This window comes from Balaenoptera ricei, chromosome 6, assembly GCF_028023285.1.
Source record: "Balaenoptera ricei isolate mBalRic1 chromosome 6, mBalRic1.hap2, whole genome shotgun sequence".
In the NCBI taxonomy this organism is placed as follows: Eukaryota; Metazoa; Chordata; class Mammalia; order Artiodactyla; family Balaenopteridae; genus Balaenoptera; species Balaenoptera ricei.
The window spans coordinates 52,764,124-52,786,603 of record NC_082644.1 but is presented as its reverse complement, the minus strand read 5'-3'; the positions used below and the strand labels follow the sequence as shown (position 1 = coordinate 52,786,603).

At 38.0% G+C, this 22,480-nt stretch overlaps 2 protein-coding genes across 6 annotated transcripts in view; one reads left to right on the top strand and one right to left on the bottom strand.

The window, feature by feature from the left end:
* Positions 1-22,480, bottom strand: part of HACD4 (3-hydroxyacyl-CoA dehydratase 4) — a 110,860-nt gene that overhangs the window by 4,071 nt on the left and 84,309 nt on the right. Inside the window, exon 7 of one of the 4 annotated variants that reach the window (XM_059924647.1) lies at positions 3,458-3,804. The exons of 2 other annotated variants lie outside the window; for them this stretch is intronic. In XM_059924647.1, coding sequence (XP_059780630.1) covers positions 3,779-3,804 — 26 coding nt within the window. In that variant the 3' untranslated portion in view covers positions 3,458-3,778. Of the gene's footprint in view, positions 1-3,457; positions 3,805-20,320; positions 20,850-22,480 lie in introns of those variants that run through there. One more of the 4 variants, XM_059924646.1, reaches the window with a different exon arrangement.
* FOCAD (focadhesin) overlaps positions 1-22,480 on the top strand; it is a 311,371-nt gene that overhangs the window by 273,655 nt on the left and 15,236 nt on the right. For both annotated transcript variants that reach the window (XM_059924644.1, XM_059924643.1), the window contains 2 exons: positions 19,707-19,835; positions 22,103-22,218. In XM_059924644.1, coding sequence (XP_059780627.1) covers positions 19,707-19,835; positions 22,103-22,218 — 245 coding nt within the window. The remainder of the gene's footprint in view (positions 1-19,706; positions 19,836-22,102; positions 22,219-22,480) is intronic.

Sequence of the window (22,480 nt, the reverse complement as noted above, 5' to 3'; positions counted from 1 at the left end):
CCATTGGAAGGGACATTAAAAGTCATGTCCGTTGTCTAAGTTTCCACTGGGTACAGAAATCCCTGGAGCTTCCAGATTGTAAACTACTTTCATAGGTTGGACATGAATTCCCTTAGTTTCTACAGTTCTAGAAATTGTGCATAATATTATCCTCGGGTCGTGACTTAGCATAATTTGCTTTTACATATACTCAGTAAAAATTGGTATAAGGTTATGTCATTGTTGTACAAGATATGTTTATATATGAACATGTCATACATATAATGTGGAGTTAATTGTTTATATTGCCATAAATTAAGTCTTTTTAAAGTACAGAGATGTCTCCATTAGGAGGAAATTGAATTCTTACTAAAGGAGCATCTAAAATTTCCATGGCTAGAATAATTCTAGGAACATATATTTTTGCTCTATTTTTTGTTAGTTTGCTCACTGATATCTTATAAAATTTTTAAATGATGATAATGTGAGATATTTCCATGAAAAATAAAACTCTTAAGATCAAATGAAAGACATACTCTTTATCTTTTCTAGTGACTAAAATGTCATTTGGCTCCCTAGATTCATATTTCTTAGCAGAAATGAATTTTCTCTGAATCTTGTGGAAAATTCTCTGTTAATTGTAACATTTTTATGATTATGCAGTCATGGTACAACAGGAAGTATTCTGTTCTAAAACTGAAAAATCAGGTGAAATTGACATCAGAAACGTTATGTAAAATCTTACTATTAAAGCTATTTTAAGACAAATAAATGAAGTATTTAAAAAATGCCGTATTACCAGTCACATTTTTGGCATTCTCAGGTTGTGGGAGAGGGCTGCCTTCTTGTCAGGTTTACTGACTAGATTCAGAGGAAAATCCATTCAGCCTTACCCATTACTAATGATGACCCCAGAGGAGTGGAGGCCGTGGGAGGCTGACCTCCGCCTCGGAAGCCCATTTACAAAAACAAAACCAGACCCTGCTCTATGGGTCTAAATGGGATGGCCAAATGCGGAGGTGTGCATGCAAACGAGTGTTTTCTTCTTCAATATGCCCAGCTCATTTGAATTTTAATAACTCCCTTCTGAAGCAGCTTTTGAGTTTAAATGTCTGGGTGTCACTCATCAGAGCCCAGTGGCGCTGCTGATAGGAAGGATGACAACTTTGGTGAGCTCTATTGAGGAAGAAATGGCTTGAGAGAATAAAAATCATGCTTGGCATAGGCAGAAGAGAGAAAACTTTAGGGATAGCATGGCTTCGTTGCCTCTGTGTCCCGTTTAGTAACTCATGAGAGTAAGAAAAATGTGATAAGTTATCCCTGATTCACACATATGCCAGGTTGAGATTGGATGTCATGATCTCAGTTTTAGCCAATCAGATTTGAGATAGTGAATATATTAATCTGCTTCAAATGTTTAGGGCTTTTCTCATTCTAGATACTCACTTAAGTACTCATACAACAGAACATACCATATGTTCATAGCATCCATTCCTTCATACAGGCCTACATTTTACAACCATGCCAAACAGATAAAATTCCTTCCAATTTTAAAAGACTGCAGTTAATAGTTTTGAATATAACTGGTTTTTTGCTATACCCTATAACATTTTCTCTTCTTCCCTAATAGCCCCACCTTCTAGCAGAGGTAGTATTCCTTAACCCTTGTCATCATCATAATCTATTCTATGGACATTTCTTGGCTGTGCTATGCTTAAAATTTGCTTATAATCTAATTCCGCCTATCATAGAATTATTTTTTATCTTAAGGGCCTCTAAATTTTGATTCTTATTTTTGCTTCTTTTCTATTCATTTATTCTTTTTCCTGATTTCTGATCTTTGTTTTTTCTCAACCTCATAGCATATTCAGATTTCATCAAGATTTTACCTACTTTTTAAACAAAACACTTAAAATGTATTAGAAGTACTTAATAAAAGTAATCATTTATTTTTGGTGATAACATTTAGGTATTTCTACCTAATCATTTAGGATTATTTTTCTTATCATTCTCTTGCTGGGGAATGTGACTTTCTAAGCTTTAATTTTCTATTAGGCTTTAAAGTTTACAATAAGAAGTATTAATTCACAGAAAGTATATTTAAATCCTTGTAAGAAAGTCAGTATGAATGGCATTTCCTTCTTGATATGGGTTCATTGGTCATCGATTTGAGTGTATAAGTGTTGGGCTTGTACATATACTATAGATAGGTAGATTTTCAGTTGATCATTTTTGGATTACTAGCATGAGATATAATTGTTGATGAGTCTAGCGAAGAGAGCAGAATATAGAATAAATGATATGAGAAAGCTGTCCTATTTTTCTGATGAAATTATGGAGTTGGTTACCAAAAGTATGTTATTTTTAAGTATTTTAGTTTGGTAATAGTTTACCTATACAATTCTTTTAAAAAAGTTATTAGAAATGAATACATGTGTATAACACTAAGTTCAAAAATGGTATGAAGAAAAAGAAAGAATCCCCTGTAATCTCTCCACCTAGAGATAGCCTCAATAGATATTCCAGTGTATGTCCTCTAGAATGTGTGTGTGTTATATTGAATCATAAAATGTATATTATTTTATTGTCTTTTTAAAAAATTTAACAAGTTTCCATGTAAATGGACATAATCACCACTCATCCCCTGCAAAAGAAGGGTTGAGGAAGCATGAAAAGAATCCTTGCATCACTTTCTAGACAGGTTTTAATATGATATGTTTGGGGAGTATTTAATTTCTGTTTTTTGGTTGTAAACATCATAAAAATATTTGAAAGGAAAAAAGTCACCAATTATCCCATGACTTTCTAACAGCTACTATCATTTAAAAATTTTACTTTTTAATTTGTTCCTGTTATGCACACACAATGTTTACATATTTCCCAGTATACATAAACTTTGTATTTTTTAACTTAATATTATATTGTAAACATTTCCCTATTTTCCATATATCTCCATAATTATCATTAAAAATGATTACCATTATCATTAATAATGATAATGACTGACTGTAGAATGTTCTATCATCACTAACCCATTTCCCTATAGATCATTCAAAATTTTTCCGTTATAGAGAACATCCTTGTGCATATATCTTTCCTTAGGATAAATTGTCAGCAATTTATTAGTGGCCAAGAGTCTGAGGATTTGATGACTATGGGGATGGCATGGCCTCATTGCTCCTCGAGAGGACTGTAGCAGATTTCAGTACCTCGGCCCTGTCTGAGTATCACAGTACAGCCGCATACCATAGAGGTTAAAAGCATGGGAGCCAGACTGCCTGGGTTCATACCCCACTTATACTGCTTGCTGGCTATGTCACTTCAGGCAAGCTGCTTAAGTCTGTAATCCTCAATTGCTTCTGTAAAGTGGAGAAAATAATTGAATCTTCTTTCTAGAGTTTTTGTAAGGATTATGAGTTTATGAGCCATCCTCAGGCTGACGAGCTCGTTGTGAAGACAGAATATAAAACATGGGACTTCAATCACAGTGAATGCAGCTCTGGGTGCCGGGATAGTCAGAGGTGTTGGCTAGGAGAGGAAAGGAAGGCACACTGGCACAACTTCCAATCAAGCAAGAACAGCAATGGAAGTGAAAGCACTTGAGGAAGCTCAGGTTGGGAGTTCTGTGTCTTTCTGCCTGTGTCCTTTTTTGCATCCCTGCATCCCTGGTGGTGACTCTCTGGTGTCTGCCACAGGCAGGGGAAACCTTCAGTTCAAGAGGCAAGAAGTCAGAAGTCAAGGCGTTGGTGGGGTGGGTTCTTTCTGGGGGCTCTGAACGAGAATCTGTTCCACACTTTTCTCACAGCTTCACTTTATGTAACAGTGCTTAGGAAACAAATAAAGAATAAACCCTTTCTAGTTATCATATTACAAAGCAAACCATCAGATAGATAAACAAATGACTACCATAAAAGCCAAGCAGGTATAAAATGATACTTTAAGACTACTTTAATTTGCGTTCATTGTCAGAAGGAATGAACATTTTTGTATGTGTTTACTATTTGAGATGTTGTTTCTTTTTTTTTTTTTTTTTATTAAATGTTAGATGTGCTTTAAAACTTTTTTTACTTTTTATTTTAAAATAATTTAAAACTTACCAAAAAGTGAAAACAGCCAGATCACTTCTATATTCCTTTCACCCAGAGACCCTATTCAGGTTTCGCTGACAGCCCAAATGATGGCTTTAGCAGAAAAAGAATTTAATCCAGAATGTCACACTTGTCATCTCTTTGGTCCTCTTCAGTCTGGAACATTGCCTCGGTTGTTCTGTCTTTCATGACTTTAACACGTTCTAGGATTAGAAGCCAGTTGTTTTACAGAGCACTTTTCTGTTTGGGTTTGCCTGGTGTTCCTCACATGAGAGGTCAGTCACCTTTGGCAAGAATGTTACAGCCCTGGAGCCCTGCTCTGCTCACTGCATCCCTTCGGGTGGTACGTGATGTCTGTCTTCCTCCACCAAAGTGATGCTGACTTTGATCACTTGGATAAGGTGATCTCTTCCAGGTTTCTCCTCATTAAAGTTCCTCCTTTCCTTTTATCATCAAGAAATATTTTATGTGGAGATATTTTGAGACTTTATGAATATCCCATTTTCATCCTACTTTCACCCATTAGTTTGGGTATCCATTAATGTTTTCTTGACTGAGTTATTACTCTGATGATTGCCAATAGGTGATTCTTAAAATTTCATTATCGCATTTACACTTTTTGGTAGGCTTTCTTCTGAAAGGAAAAGCTGCCTCCTTCCCTCCCTCCTCCTTTCCTTGCTTCCTTTCTTTTTCTTTCTTCCTTTCTTTCTATCTTTCTTTCAATATGGACTGCTGAACTCCTATTATTCAATTATTTATTATTCAGTTATTCATTATTTTGATCCTCAAATTGTTCCAGACTAGATCAGTAAGACCCTCTTTAAGTTGACTCTTGTGTCCTTTTGAGATAACCTCATCATTCTTTGAGCACTTCCAAAGATGTTCTAGGTTCATCTTGTATTATCCTCAGCCTTGTAATAGCCAGGTAACTCAAGTTTCTTCTCGTGGAGAAAGATATTTAGAAACCAAGATCTTGGGTACAAGTTACTGCATTGCTACTGTGGTAGTCACTGCTCCTAGGCCCTTTCAGTGGACAGTTAGGAAATTCTCTTTCTCTCCCTCCCTCCCTCTTTCTCTTTCTCTCTCACGTATTGTCTATATTTATTTTTATATCTAGCTATTTATATTGAAAAACTTGAGTTCACACCAATATCTCCAATTCAACATCACAGGCTTCCTTCTGCATTTCCTTCTTCTTATTTGTAACTTTCTTCTCTGACCTTAAGAAACCTGACTCCCATTATTCTCAATATATTTGCCACAGTCCTGCTAAAGCTGCCTTCCTCTCTCCCAGGTCCTGATTTCCACTGAGCCGCCACCCTGCTTGGCAGCCTTCCTGGTGCTAAGGGGCTCAGGGATGTTTCTGTTTCTGATAACACTGGATGATATTGAAGTACTTGGTCCTAAGACAGAACATCCTACCGACTCTTAGTATCTGACTGACGTATTGGAATCATCAACTGTTTTCAACAGCTGTCTTGATTATAGAGTGGTTTCTGGCAAGGGGCTGAGCATCTGTTAATCCCTCAAAATATGCCATGCTGTCATTATGTCTACCTGTGTTTTCTAAGGACTTTGTCTAGAAAAATTCGACTCATCCTTTCCATCTTGTTTTAAACATCCTTTCCTCAGTGGAGGATAAGACAGGATTCCCTGATGTTCCCAGATTAGTATAGATTTCTTATGTGATACTTTGTTTTTCATAGTACTTTACATATGTGTAATTATTTGCTTAATTATTTGTGATTCTTTGTTTAAAGTCTGTCTTTCCCATTAGACTGTAATTTCCTCAAGGGCAGGAAGAACATGTGGGTTTTATCCTAAATGCTTAGTACAGAGTACTTGGCATGTAATAGTTTTCAAGTATTTGTTGATCTGCCACTTTAAACATATATATATATGTGTGTGTGTGTGTGTTTGTGTGTGTAATCATATAATATATATATATTATATATGTGTATATACATATAATATATATTGCTTCTAAACAACGCTAATGATGGAGAAGGTAAAGACATATCCACACCATACAAGCGACATGCTGGTGATGGGGAACAGACACACCAGTGGCTGTTAGCCTACTTGTTACCAGACATTTCCTATAGGGGTTACACATGTGCATTGTGGCATTGAGATCTGATCCTTTGTGTAGCCAGAGTATGTGTGATAATGGGTCCTGTTGTAATGCGTTATGTTCGGATATGCCATTTATATCAGGGTTCTTTGAGGCTGTCAACTGGATGAGGGATTTAAAACAACTTTGTACCCGGATTTTAAAACATCTGGATCCTTTTAACAAGTACTGTTAGGTCTTCTCAGTTCCAAATCCACTGTCTATAAAGCATTCCAGTATTTCTTTTTGTCTAAGGCACTTGGGTGAAAGATAGAACGCTGTAATAAGGGAACTGATCATTCCCATAGCCTAGATTTGTATTCTTGTGTCCAATGCTAAAGATCTCTGGGGAGGGGACCATGTGACTCTGTTCTCCCATTTTGGGACTCCCTCTCTCTCCATACCTCCCCGCAGATGCTTAGAACTAGCAGGTGTTTTCTCCATTCCTAACAGCTGCTATAATTTCTTTCATTCCAGTTAGTTTCAGAATTAGTTCCCTGCAAATATAGTGGAAAATTTTGTGTGATTCTAGCTATGCTAGTCCATACTGATTCTCTGCTTTTTTAAAAAGTGGAAAATGTATTGCATTATAGCACTTACTTGATTTCCGCCCCTCTGCTCCATTTTACAAGTTCTCCTTGTTTCTGACACTTGCTTGTATATTAATTAGGTCAGTTCTAAAGAGTATGGAAGCAACATGTAAAGTGTTTAGATAGTGAAGTGCAGTTACTAGTGAAAGTTCTGTTGTCCTGTCAAGAGAGAGCTTGTTGTCTAAGCAATAAAGGATCTAGAAAATGGCCATATTTTATATTGGGTCCTGGTATTAGAGGACAGGTTGAATGTCTTTCCTGATTCTCTAGATCCTCTGGAAACTGCAAGTTTTCTGCAGTGAATTCTATAGAAGGACCTGGAATATGATTTTATATAGTTTTAAAAACACTTGATCTGAGAAAAAAATTTAATAGAAATCTGCTTATGAATTAAAGATTTCCAATATAGAATTGGATTTATGCCCTTAATAGGAGTGAAGAGTAATTCTTTTTTTTTTTTTTTTTTTTTTTTTTTAGAATAATAAGCTTTTCCTACCTGGTAATGGCATTTCTAGAATATAGAACATTATTTTTATAAATTTATTTATTTATTTTTGGCTGTGTTGGGTCTTCATTGCAGTGTGAGGGCTTCTCATTGCGGTGGCTTCTCTTGTTGCGGAGCCCTAGCTCTAGGCACACAGGCTTCAGTAATTGTGGCTCGTGAGCTCTAGAGCGCAGGCTCAGTAGTTGTGGTGCACAGGCTTAGTTGCTCCGTTGCATGTGGAATCTTCCCGGACCAGGGCTTGAACCCGTGTCCCCTGCATTGGCAGGCGGATTCTTAACCACTGCACCACCAGGGAAGCCCAGTGAAGAGTAATTCTATGCCCAGATGTTTACTATACTATCTGCCAGTTCATTAGGCTATTTCTATGAATCGTGAGCCAAAAGGCCCCCCAAAAGCAGCTTAAGTTTTGTTGTCATTGTTGTTTTGTGAAATCAAAGACTCTAATTTGCAGCCAACTTTGTGTGTGGACAGCTGCCACATGTGGATAATCAGTATAGAGTTATGTGAATACCCAACCAGTTAATTCCTATCACAGCATTTTAATTTTTATCACATCTGATTTTTCCTTGTCTGTTTGTCCTCTCACTAGAGAGTATAAGCTCCTTGAGCATGGTGACCTCTTCTGCCCTGTTCAACACTGTCTCCACTGTCTGGTAGCTAATAGATACTCAGTTGAATAAATGAATGTGTTTATGAATATATTTACTTTTTTGGTCAGAAATTCTTCTACTTGTAATAGCAATGGTTAACTCCCTGATAATATGTCCTATACTCCTAGTACTACATCACAAGGTGGAATAGAAATAAAGGTTCAGTTACTGGTAACACAGCATAGAAGAGTGGCAGGTGTGTTGAGCTTTTAACATTTTCAAAAAGCAAAAAAGTGTTGGTTGGAGGGGAGAGAAACAGCACTGGAAGACACACAACTAGTTTTATTATACTTTCCCAAGTTGGCAGAGGCAACGGTAAGGAGGTAGGTTTGTTGGTGGCTACCTAAGAAAATATGCTGATTCTTGAGATAGCTGTAGAAACATCAGAGAAAGTCCTGCATTAGAAGTATGGGTTTACTAGTCATCAACACATAAGTAGTCTGTGAAATTATGAGTAAATGAGCTTAGGCAGTGATAGCAATTATGTTAGGGTGCTTCTTATTACAGAAAACAATTACTCGCTTCAAGTGACTCAGTATTTACTGTAAGGATTCATAGGTTTCCCAGAAATCTAAGGACAGAAACTATTCTCAACCCTCAGAGTATCAGGAGCAGAAAGATACCAGGCATCAAGACTTTACCTTGCTTTCTGTCTACCTGCCCAGGGCTGCACTGTATCAGTCTCTTCCATGGATTCTGCTTTTCTTATCAAAGACTGCTTCATCCCTTTCTCTTCTTCTTGTGCTTGTGTGTGTGTGTGTGTGAGTGTGTGTGTAAAATACACATAACATAAAATTTATCATTTTAACCATTTTAAAGTGTACAATTCAGTGGCATTTAGTACATTCACAATATTAGGCCACTGTCTAGTTCCAGAACATTTTCATCACCCCAAAAGGAAACCTTTACTCCCTGAGCAGTTGCTTCCATTCCCCCATTTCCCCCAGCCCCTAACAGCCAAAATCTGCTTTCCGTCTCTGTGGATTTGCCTATTCTGCATATTTCATTTAAATGGCATCATACGCCATATGGCCTTTTGTGATGGGCTTCTTTCACTTAGCATAATGTTGTCAACGTTCATCCATGTTGTGGCAAGTATCAATATTTAGTTCCTTTTTTATGACTGAATAATATTCCAGTGCATGGATATGCATTTTATTTATCCATTCATCAGTTGTTGGGCATTTGGGTTGTTTCTACCTTTTGGCCATTATGAGTGGTGCTGCTATGGAGATTTGTGTACAAGTTTTTGTTTGAATACCAGTTTTCAATTCTTTTGGGTATGTACCAAGGGGTGGAATTGCTCGGTCATATAGTAATTCCGTATAGTTTTTTGAGGAACTGCCAAACTGTTTTTCCACAGTGGCTGCACCATTTTATATTCCTACTAGCAATGTATGAGGGTTCCAATTCCTCCACATCCTTGCCAACATTTGTTCTTTCTCCATTATTATTATTATCATTATCATTATTATTATCATCCTATTGAATGTGAAGTGATCACTTGGTTTTGATTTGTGTTTCCCTAATGACTAATGAGGTTAAGCACCTTCAACTACTTGTTGGTATATCTTCTTCAGAGAATTATCTGTTCAAGTCCTTTGATCATTTTAAAAATTAGATTGTCTTTTTGTTGTTTAATTGTAAGAATTATTTGTGTATTCTGGATACTGGACCCTTATCATATATATAATTTGCAAATGTTTTCTTGCATTCTCTAGGTTGTCTTATCAATTTGTTGATAATATCCTTGGACACACACGTTTTTAACACTGACAAAGTCCAATTCATCTTTTTTCCTTTTGTTGCTCATATTTTTGGTCATACCTAAGAATCCATTGCCAAATCAAAGGTCATGAAGACTTACCTCTATGTTTTCTTCTAAGAGTTTTACAGTTTAATTCTTATATTGTCATTGACCCATTTTAAGTTAAGTTTTGTATGTGGTGTTAGGTAGGGATCCAGCTTCATTATTTACATCTGGATACCTAGTTGTCCCAGCACCATTTGTTGAAGAGACCCTTCTTTCTCCTACTGAGTGGTCTTAGGACCCTTGTCAAAAATCAGTTGACCATAAATGTTTGGATTTATTTCTGGCCTCCCAATTCTATTCCATTTGTTATATGTCTATCCTTATATTTGCCAGTACCACACTGTTTTGATTATTGTAGCTCTGTAGTAAGTTTTGAAATTGGTATGGGTGAGTCCTTTAAATTTTTCTTTTTCAAGATTGTTTTGACTATTTGGGCCGCTTTTTCTGCATTTGTTGATATATATTCATATGATTTTTCTTCTTTAGCCTACTGATGTGATAGATTACATTAATTGATTTCCAAATGTTGAACCAGCCTTGCATACCTGGGATAAGTTCTACTTGGTTGTGGTGTATAATTCTTTTTATACATTGTTGGATTTAACTTGCTAATATTTTCTTGAAGATTTTTGCATCTATGTTCATAAGAAATATCTGTAGTTTTCTTATGTCTTAGTCTGGTTTTGCTATTAGGGTAATGCCATCCTCATGGAATGAGTTATGTAGTATTCCCTCTGCTTTTATCTTCTGAAAGAGATTAAAGAGAATTGGTATAATTTCTTCTTTAAATGTTTGGTAGAGTTCACCAGTGAACCCATCTGGGCCTGTTGCTTTCTCTTTTGGAAGGTTATTAATTATTGATTCAGTTTTTAAATAGATGTAGTTCTATTCAGATTGTTTGTATCTTCTTGTATGAATTTTGGCAGATTGTGTCTTTCAAAGAATTGGTTAATTTCATCTAGGTTATCAAATTTGTGGGCATAGATCTGTCCACACAGAGCCTCCAGCATTGCATCAATTGTAGTTCAGATTTTCTTACCCCAGCACTGTTCCTGCAGCATCCACTCATGAGTCTCTGCTCTGATAAGCCATGACTCCCTGTATTCATCTGTCTGTCTCTCTAGTCTTAGAGGCAGCAGTTTGCCCTGTGTTCTTCCCTTTCTTAAGGATCCAAGAAGAGTTGTTGATTCTTCAGTCTGTTCAGCTTTTTACTTTTATACCAGAGTGGTAACTTCCAAGCTCCTTACATGCAGAACTGGAAACCAAAAGTCTCTCCTTTTTTTAAAACTTTTTTTAAATTATAAAAAACATATAACATAAAACTTACCATCGTAACCATTTTTAAGTATACATTTACATAGTGTTAAGTATATTCACATCATTGTGAAACTAATCTCCGGAACTTTTTCATCTTGCAAAACTGAAACTTTGTACCCACTAAGCAAATACCTACCCTTTCTCCCTTCCCTGACCCGTGGTAACCACAATCCTACTTTCCATATCTATTAATTTGACTATTTTAGATGCCAGGTATAAGTGGAATCATACAGTATTTGTCTTTTTGTGACTGGTTTATCTCACTTAGCACAGTGTCCTCAAGGTTGAGGACATGTAGCATATAACAGGATTTCTTTTCTTTTTAAAGTTGAATACTGTTCCATTCTATGTATATATCACATTTTGTTTATACATTTATCCATCAATGGACATTTGGGTTGCTCTTGACTATTGTGAATAGTACTGCTACAGAGGAGCTGAACCAAGATGGCAGAGTAGAAGGACGTGCTCTCACTCCCTCTTGTGAGAACACCAGAATCACAACTAGCTGCTGGACAATCATTGACAGGAGGATACTGGAACGCACCAAAAAAGATACCCCACATCCAAAGACAAAGGAGAAGCCACAATGAGACAGTAGGAGGGGCGCAATCACAGCAAAATCAAATCCCATAACTGCTGGGTGGGTGACTCACAGACTGACAAACACTTATACCACAGAAGTCCACCCACTGGAGTGAAGGTTCCGAGCCCCACATCAGGCTTCCCAACCTGGGTGTCCAGCAACGGGAGGAGGAATTCCTAGAGAATCAGACTTTGAAGGCTAGTGGGATTTGTTTGCAGGACTTCGACAGGACTGGGGGAAACAGACACTCCACTCTTGGAAGGCACACACAAAGTAGTGTGTGCATCGGGACCCAGGGGAAGGAGCAGTGAACCCAGGGGAGACTGAACCAGACCTACCTGCTAGTGTTGGAGGGTCTCCTGCAGAGGCGGGGGGGGGGGCTGTGGCTCACCACGGGGACAAGGACACTGGCAGCAGAAGTTCTGGGAAGTACTCCTTGGCGTGAGCCCTCCCAGAGTCTGCCATTAGTTCCACCAAAGAGCCCAGGTAGGCTCCAGTGTTGGGTTGCCTCAGGCCAAACAACCAACAGGGAGGGAACCCAGCCCCACCCATCAGCAGTCAAGCAGATTAAAGTTTTACTGAGCTCTACCCACCAGAGCAACACCCAGCTCTACCCACCACCAGTCTCTCCCATCAGGAAACCTGCACAAGCCTCTTAGATAGCCTCATCCACCAGAGGGCAGACAGCAGAAGCAAGGAGAACTACAATCCTGCAGCCTGTGGAACAAAAACCACATTCACAGAAAGATAGACAAGATGAAAAGGCAGAGGGCTATGTACCAGATGAAGGAACAAGATAAAACCCAAGAAAAACAACTAAATGAAGTGGAGATAGGCAACCTTCCAGAAAAAGAATTCAGAATAATGATAGTGAAGATGATCCAGGACCTCGGAAAAACAATGGAGGCAAAGATCGAGAAGATGCAAGAAATGTTTAACAAAGACCTAGAAGAATTAAAGAACAAACAAACAGAGATGACCAATACAATAACTGAAATGAAAACTACACTAGAAGGAATAAATTGCAGAATAACTGAGGCAGAAGAATGGATAAGTGACCTGGAAGACAGAATGGTGGAATTCACTGCTGCTGAACAGAATAAAGTAAAAAGAATGAAAATAAATGAAGACAGCCTAAGAGACCTCAGGGACAACATTAAATGCAACAACATTCACGTTATAGGGGTCCCAGAAGGAGAAGAGAGAGAGAAAGGGCCCGAGAAAATATTTGAAGAAATTATAGTCGAAAACTTCCCAAACATGGGAAAGGAAATAGCCACCCAAGTCCAGGAAGCGCAACGAGTCCCATACAGGATAAACCCAAGGAGAAACATGCTGAGACACATAGTAATCAAAGTGGCAAAAATTAAAGACAAAGAAAAATTAGTGAAAGCAGCAAGGGAAAAATGACAAATAACATACAAGGGAACTCCCATAAGGTTAACAGCTGATTTCTCAGCAGAAACTCTACAAGCCAGAAGGGAGTGGCATGATATACTTAAAGTGATGAAAGGGAAGAAACTACAACCAAGATTACTCTACCCAGCAAGGATCTCATTCAGATTTGATGGAGAAATCAAAAGCTTTACAGACAAGCAAAAGCTAAGAGAATTCAGCACCACCAAACCAGGTCTACAACAAATGCTAAAGGAACTTCTCTAAGTGGGAAACAGAAGAGGAGAAAAGGACCTACAAAAACAAACCCAAAACAATTAAGAAAATGGTCACAGGAACATACATATCGATAATTACCTTAAACGTGAATGGATTAAATGCTCCAACCAAAAGACACAGGCTTGCTGAATGGATACAAAAACAAGACCCATATATATGCTGTCTACAAGAGACCCACTTCAGACCTAGGGACACATTCAGACTGAAAGTGAGGGGATGGAAAAAGATATTCCATGCAAATGGAAATCAAAAGAAAGCTGGAGTAGCAATACTCATCAGATAAAATAGACTTTAAAATAAAGAATGTTACAAGAGACAAGGAAACACACTACATAATGATCAAGGGATTAATCCAAGAAGAAGATATAACAGTTATATGTGCACCCAACATAGGACCACGTCAATACATAAGGCAACTGCTAACAGCTGTAAAAGAGGTAATCGACAGTAACACAATAATAGTGGGGGACTTTAACACCTCACTTACACCAATGGCCAGATCATCCAAAATGAAAATAAATAAGGAAACAGAAGCTTTAAATGACACAATAGACCAGATAAATTTAATTGATATTTATAGGACATTCCATCCAAAACAGCAGATTACAGTTTCTTCTCAAGTGCGCAGGGAACATTCTCCAGGATAGATCAAATCTTGGGTCACAAATCAAGCCTCAGTAAATTTAAGAAAATTGAAATCATATCAAGCATCTTTTCTGACCACAGTGCTATGAGATTAGAAATGAATTACAGGGGAAAAGTAAAAAACACAAACATATGGACACTAAACACTCCGTTACTGAATAACCTAGAGATCACTGAAGAAATCAAAGAGGAAATAAAAAAAATACCTAGAGAAAAATGACAATGAAAACTCGACAATCCAAAACCTGTGGGATGCAGCAAGAGCAGTTCTAAGAGGGAAGTTTATAGCTATACAAGCCTACCTCAAGAAAGAAGAATAATCTCAAATAAATAATCTAACCTTACACCTAAAGGAACTAGAGAAAGAAGAACAAACAAAACCCAAAGTTAGCAGAAGAAAAGAAATCATAAAGATCAGAGCAGAAATAAAGGAAATAGAAATAAAGAAAACAATAGCAAAGAAAAATAAAACTAAAAGCTGGTTCTTTGAGAAGATAAACAAAATTGATAAACCATTAGCCAGACTCATCAAGAAAAAGAGGGAGAGGACTCAAATCAATAAAATTAGAAATGAAAAAGGAGAGGTTACAATGGACACCGCAGAAATACAAAGCATCCTAAGAGACTACTACAAGCAACTCTATGCCAATAAAATGGACAACCTGGAAGAAATGGACAAATTTTTAGAAAGGTATAACCTTCCAAAACTGAACCAGGAAGAAATAGAAAATATGAACAGACCAAATTACAGGTAATGAAATTGAAACTGTGATTAAAAATCTTCCAACAAACAAAAGTCCAGGACCAGATGGCTTCACAGGTGAATTCTATCAAACATTTAGAGAAGAGCTAACACCTATCCTTCTCAAACTCTTCCAAATATTGCAGAGGAAGGAACACTCCCAAACTCATTCTATGAGGCCACCATCACCCTGATACCAAAACCAGACAAAGATACTACAAAAAAATAAAATTACAGACCAATATCACTGATGAATATAGATGCAAAAATCCTCAACAGAATACTAGCAAACAGAATCCAGCAGCACATTAAAAGGATCATACACCATGATCAAGTGGGATTTATCCCAGGGATGCAAGGATTCTTCAATATAGGCAAATCAATCAATGTGATACACCATATTAACAAATTGAAGAATAAAAACCATATGATCATCTGAATAGATGCAGAAAAAAGCTTCTGACAAAATTCAACACCCATTTCTGATAAAAACTCTCCAGAAAGTGGGCATAGAGGGAACCTACCTCAACATAATAAAGGCCATATACGACAAACCCACAGCAAACATCATTCTCAATGGTGAAAAACTGAAAGCATTTCCTCTAAGATCAGGAACAAGACAAGGATATCCACTCTCACCGCTATTATTCAACATAGTTTTGGAAGTCCTAGCCTCGGCAATCAGAGAAGAAAAAGAAATAAAAGGAACACAGATTGGAAAAGAAGAAGTAAAACTGTCACTGTTTGTAGATGACATGATACTATACATAGAGAATACTAAAGATGCCAACAGAAAACTACTAGAGCTAATCAATAAATTTGGTAAAGTTGCAGGATACAAAATTAATGCACAGAAGTCTCTTGCATTCCTATACACTAATGATGAAAAATCTGAAAGAGAAAGTAAGGAAACACTCCCATTTACCATTGCAACAAAAAGAATAAAATACCTAGGCATAAACCTACCTAGGGAGACAAAAGACCTGTATGCAGAAAACTATAAGACACTGATGAAAGAAATTAAAGATGATACCAACAGATGGAGAGATATACCATGTTCTTGGATTGGAAGAATCAATATTGTGAAAACGACTATACTACCCAAAGCAATCTACAGATTCAATGCAATCCCTATCAAATTACCAATGGCATTTTTTTATGGAACTAGAACAAAAAATCTTAAAATTTGTATGGAGACACAAAAGACCCCGAATAGCCAAAGCAGTCTTGAGGGAAAAAAACGGAGCTGGAGGAATCAGACTCCCTGACTTCAGACTATTCTACAAAGCTACAGTAATCAAGACAATATGGTACTGGCACAAAAACAGAAACATAGATTAATGGAACAAGATAGAAAGCCCAGAGGTAAACCCACGCACCTATGGTCAACTAATCTATGATAAAGGAGGCAAGGATATACAATGGAGAAAAGACAGTCTCTTCAATAAGTGGTGCTAGGAAAACTGGACAGCTACATGTAAAAGAATGAAATTAGAACACTCCCTAACACCATACACAAAATAAACTCAAAATGGATTCGAGACCTAAATGTAAGACCGGACACTATAAAACTCTTAGAGGAAAACATAGGAAGAACACTCTTTGACATAAATCACAGCAAGATCTTTTTTGACCCACCTCCTAGAACAATGGAAATAAAAACAAAAATAAACAAATGGGACCTAATGAAACTTAAAAAGCCTTTGCACAGCAAAGGAAACCATAAACAAGACGAAAAGACAACCCTCAGAATGGGAGAAAACATTTGCAAACAAATTAACGGACAAAGGATTAATCTCCAAAATATATAAACAGCTCATGCAGCTCAATATTAAAGAAACAAACAACCCAATCCAAAAATGGGCAGAAGACCTAAATAGACATTTCTCCAAAGAAGACATACAGATGGCCAAGAAGCACATGAAAAGCTGCTCAACATCACTAATTATTAGAGAAATGCAAATCAAAACTACAATGAGGTATCACCTCACACCAGTTAGAATGGGCTTCATCAGAAAATCTACAAACAACAAATGCTGGAGAGGGTGTGGAGAAAAGGGAACCCTCTTGCACTGTTGGTGGGAATGGAAACTTATAACAGCCACTATGGAGAACAGTATGGAGGTTCCTTAAAAAACTAAAAATAGAATTACCATATGGCCCAGCAATCTCACTACTGGGCATATACCCAGAGAAAACCACAATTCAAAAAGACACGTGCACCCCAATGTTCATTGCAGCACTATTTACAATAGCCAGGTCATGGAAGCAACCTAAATGCCCATCGACAGACGAATGGATAAAGAAGTTGTGGTACATATATATAATGGAATATTACTCAGCCATAAAAAGGAACGAAAGTGGGTCATTTGTTGAGACATGGATGGATCTAGAGACTGTCATACAGAGTGATGTAAGGCAGAAAGAGAAAAACAAATATCGTATATTAACGCATATATGTGGAACCTAGAAAAATGGTACAGATGAACCAGTTTGCAGGGCAGAGATTGAAACACAGACGTAGAGAACAAACGTATGGACACCAAGGGGGGGAAAGTGGCGGGGGGGGGGGGTGGGATGAATTGGGAGATTGGGATTGACCTGTATACACTGATGTGTATTAAATTTATGACTAATAATAACCTGCTGTATAAAAAAAAAGATACTAATAGGGAAGGGCTCTAAGACACATCAATAAGTGAGAAAAATAAGGTGTAGTAGAACGGAGAGTTATAATATGCTGCATTTGCATAAAAAATAATGATTTTTCTGCTTTTTGAACTATGAATAAATTATTATATAATTTTTAAAACAAAACAAGAAAATAAAAAATAAAGTAACTTTTACTGTCAAAAAAAAAAATAGTACTGCTACAAACATGGGCATGCAAATATCTCATCGAAACTCTACTTTCAGTTCTTTTGGAAGTGGGATTGCTAGGTCATAAGGTAGGTCTATTTTTAATTTTTTGAGGAGCCATCATACTGTTTTCCATAACAGTTCTTCTATTTTATAATCCCACCAGAAGTTCACAAGGGTTCCAATTTCTCTACATCCTCACCAACACTTATTTTTTTCTATTCTTTTTTTTTTTTTTTAAATAGTAGCCATCCTAATGGCTATGAGGTGATATCTTATTGTGGTTTTGATTTGCATTTCTCTGATGATTAGTAATGTTGAACATCTTTTCATATCTTTTTTGCCATTTGTGTACCATTTTTGGGAAAATGTCTTCAAACTCTTTGCCCATTTTTATATGTTTCTCCTTTTCCCTTTCCCTATGCTTCTCCTTTCTTGACTGTTTGACCTTTTATTGACTCTGCTTCTGGTTCTGCTTCTCCCTGTTTTTCAACTCCTACTAATTGTTCTGCTTTTCTTGCTGACTCTGCATGTGCTTCTCCTTTTTCCTATGCTCCTCCTTTTTGTAGCTGTTTTTCCTTTTGCTGACTCTGACCTACCTCTGCTTCTCCCTTTTTCAGAGTGTGCTGATTCTGTTACTTTTTCTGCTTCTGCTTCTCCTTTCTGTGGCTGTTTTTCCTTTTGCTGACCCTGCCCCTGCTCCTGCTTCCCCACTTTTCAGGGTCTGCAGATTCTGCTGCTTTTTCTGCCTCTGCTTCTTCTTTTCCTGTGCTTCTCCTTTCTGCAGCTGTTTTTCCTTTTGCTGACTCTCCACTCACTTCTCCTTCCCTATTTTCAGCATCTGCTGATTCTTCTACTTTTCTACTGCTTTTTCTGACTCTGCTTCTCCTTTCTCCTGTGCTTCTCCTTTTTCCATGCTTCTTATTTCTGCAGCTGTTTTTTCTTTTGCTGGCTCTGCCCCTACTTCTGCTTCCTCACTTTTCAGGGTCTGCTGATTCTGCTACTTTTTCTGCCCCTCCTTCTCCTTTTCCCGTGCTTCTCCTTTCTGCAGCTGTTTTTCCTTTTGCTGACTCTGCCCCCGCTTCTGCTTCCCCGCTCTTCAGGGTCTGCTGATTCTGCCTCTGCTTCTCCTTTTTTTTACTGTGCTTCTCCCTTTTTACTGTGTTTCCCATTTTCCCATGCTTCTCCTTTCTGCAGCTGTTTTTCCTTTTGCTGACTCTGCCCCCATCTCTGCTTTCCCCTGTTTTGGAGTCTGCTGCTGCTGCTTTATCTGCTGATTCCACCCCTGCTTTTCCTTTTCCTGCTGATGCTTTTCCTTTCCCTGATTCTGCTTCTCTTTCTGCTAATGCTGATTTCCCTTCTGCTGCTTATGTTGATCCTGCTGCTGCAGTTACTTCTCCTTCTTGGTCTGCTACTTTTTCATACATCATTTCTAACTTCCTTGTAACTTCACTTCTATATGACCCTCAATGGCTACTCCAACCCTGGCTTCACCTTATGGCTGCACTCAGAACTGCTAGAGTGTCTCATTTTTTCAATTTCAAATTACCTCCCACCTGAAAAAAAAAAAGAAAAGAACATGGTGCTATGTCACAGATAGCTGGTTAACCTATGGATTAGCTGTTACATCTGGTGCTCACCTGTGGAGCAGTCAGCCATGGCACAGGCTGAGGAGAAGAAGAAGCAGGATCACATGGGACAGAATGTACCATTTAGAGCCACAGGGACTGAAGGTAACCAATTCTCCTGAGAAGGAGATGGACCTGAGTGGCAGTAATTGTCCCCTCTTCTGGAAGTGGGTTAAGGAGTGAGTGAGCAATAAGGCAATAATGTAGAGTAAGTTACTCTTTGTAGGAAGCTCGATGAAAAGACATGAGAGAGCATGGAAGAGAGTTAAGTAGCAATGTGGAATATTCCTATCCAGACAAGAGGGAAAGACTGGAGACAAATAAGAGAGAGAAGAACAGAGGGAGCAAAGTTTCTAGCAAATGGGGTTGACTTTAAGGGCACAGAATTGAAAGGTTGAACACAATTGAAGCTGTGATATCAAATCCTTTGAAACTAGTAGAAAGGAGGGAAAGTTGGCATGTTCCAGTTTCATGATGCTATTGAGGTATTTTATTATTTTTTTCCTTTCTGTTGCAGGTCCTGAATCTGTGCCTCCTTCCCTTCTCAAAGTTGTGATGAAACCCATAGCAACTGTTGGAGAAAGCTACCAGTATCCTCCTGTGAACTGGGCTGCACTCCTCTCTCCACTTATGAGGCTAAACTTTGGTAAATATCATGTTTTTAGGTCTTCAGACTCTGCTTTTAGGATGTGACCTGAATAGAAAATTAGATTGTGTGTCACAATTGGTAGTGACTGGATGGACGTCTGGGTACTTGAGGTTTGTCTTCTTGGATGGGACAGCTGGGTTATTTTCATTGCATCACTTTCTAAATAGCTGAGGGGGAGGGAGAGGAGGTTTGAAGACACAGACCAGATGTACTCATCAAAACAATACTCGACTGAGATGGTGCATGTCGCTGGGTGTGTGGTGCAGGTCCCAGAAAGCCTGGTTTGATGGTTATCAAGCTGCATTTTCAGAACTCCAGGTTTCAAGGAAATGCCCTATGGGATGCTGTATTAGTTTTCTATTACTGCTGTAACAAATTACCACAGACTTAGTGGCTTGAAACAACACAAATTTATTATCTTATAGTTCTGTAGGTCAGAAGTCCAACATGGTTCTCACTGGGCTAAGATCAAGATATCAGCAGAACAGCATTCCTTCCTAGTTGCCCAGGGGAGTGATGTGGCCTGAATGTTTGTGTTCCCTGAAAATTCATATGTTGAGAACCTAAACCTCAATGTGATGGTATTAGAGGGTGGGGCCTTTGAGGGTGATTAGGTAATGAGGGTGGAACCCCATGAATGGGATTAGTGCCCTTATAAAAGAGGCCCCACAGAGCTCCCCAGTCCCTTCCACAATGTGAGGACACAGCAAGAAATCAGCAGTCTGCAACCTAGAAAAGGGCTTTCACTGGAACCCAACCATGTTGGCACCCTGGTCTTGGACTTCCAGCCACCAGAACTGTGAGAAATACATTCCTATTGTTTATAAACTACCCAGTCTGTAGTGTTTTGTTATAACAGTCCAAACAGACTAAGACAGGGAGAATCCATTCCTCTTCCTTTTCCAACTTCTAGAGGATGCCCATACTCCTTGGCTTGTGGCCCCCTTTCTCCATCTTCAAAGCAAACAACAGAGGGCTGAAGACCTCTCAGGCTGTCATCTTTCTGGTTCTCTGAAGACAGGAAAGGTTTTCCATATTTAAGGATTCATGTGATTAATGGGTCTATTTGAATAATCGAGGATAATTTCCTTATCTCAAGGTCTTTAACCTTAATCACATCTGCAAAGTTTCTTTGCCATACAAGAGAACATATTCACAAGTTCTGGCGATTAGATATAGGCATCTTTGGAGGCCATTATTCTGTTTACCACAGGTACTTTGTGGTGAGAGGCAAAGGGAATGCACACCTCAGTTTGTCCATAGCAACCTCTATTATGGAGTTAGAGTATTAGCATAGGCAAATTTAGCTGCATGTATTTGCCCCCCACCTCCAAAAAAAAAAAAAAAAAAGAGGGAGAACAACTTTAACAGTGCTATAAATTGTATATGTGTGTGTATTTGCCATGAGTGCTCTTTTACAGTAGCTGCACCTCCAGAAAAAAAAAAAAAAGAGGAAGAACAACTTTAACAGTGCTATAAATTGTATATGTGTGTGTATTTGCCATGAGTGCTCTTTTACAGTAGGTGCTTACTTACATATGATATACAAAAAGATTTGTATACTATAATTTATGTACAGTTTAAGGGATAATCAAAGATTATTTTGACTGAACACAATTTTCATTTGAACGCTTTCATTTGAACCTAATCCTATATAAGATATGATCTCACCATACTATGCTTCCAGATCTCACCATACTATGTTTCCAGAAAAATATGTTCCCCTGCCCCTCCCCTGCTTTTGTGTGCTATATTGAAGATGTTGGTGTTTTAGTAAAAAGAAGAAAAGGTCTGGTTGGGAAGATGCATCTGCCGACTGGGATCAGGCTTAAAAAGACTGGGTCACTAGAGAATGTGGATACATCTCTAAGTCCTTCCAGATTTGTCTATATGCTGAACGTAAGATGGAGAGGAGAGAAAAACAGAAACTATAGATTTTTAGCTAGAATTTTCTCAAATTTTTAATAGTATTCGAGTGTTTAGGTTTGTCTAGACAAAGTTCTCATAAGAGAACTTTCCTGATCTATTTCAAGATCCTTGCCAGTTCCAAGACTCAGACCTCTGATACAGTGGGTATGTTTCTTTTGCTTCGTAACTAAAAACGTCTCTTGAAATACGTTATGGTTTGCTGAAGTTCCATTACCTTTAGACATCACACACAAGTTCTTTTACCTTTAAATGTCTGATTTGAGACATTGAAACCTGAATATGAGTTAAGAGAAGCAGCTATATTACAGATATTTTTTTCCTTTCTTCTCTTTCAGGTGAAGAGATTCAGCAACTGTGTCTTGAAATTATGGTGACCCAGGCTCAGTCATCCCAGAATGTAGCTGCACTGTTGGGAATGTGGGTGATGCCGCCACTGATCCATGGTCTGAGTGTATGTAGTAATTAAGGATGTTGAGCAACAGGAGGATATGGTTCTTTTGGGGGAGATCAACATTCATTTGTGTGTGAGCTCTCAAAGTCAAGAGGGGACAAATGGGATTTCACAAAGAGTGAGGGCTTGACAATAGCTGGACAGCAAATTGGAAAATTGTGGGACACAGAACTCTGCCATAGCCATCACCATTCATGCTTTTAGCTACCATTTATTACAAGAAAAAGGGACAGTGATGATCAGAGATATTAAAATTCCTTTC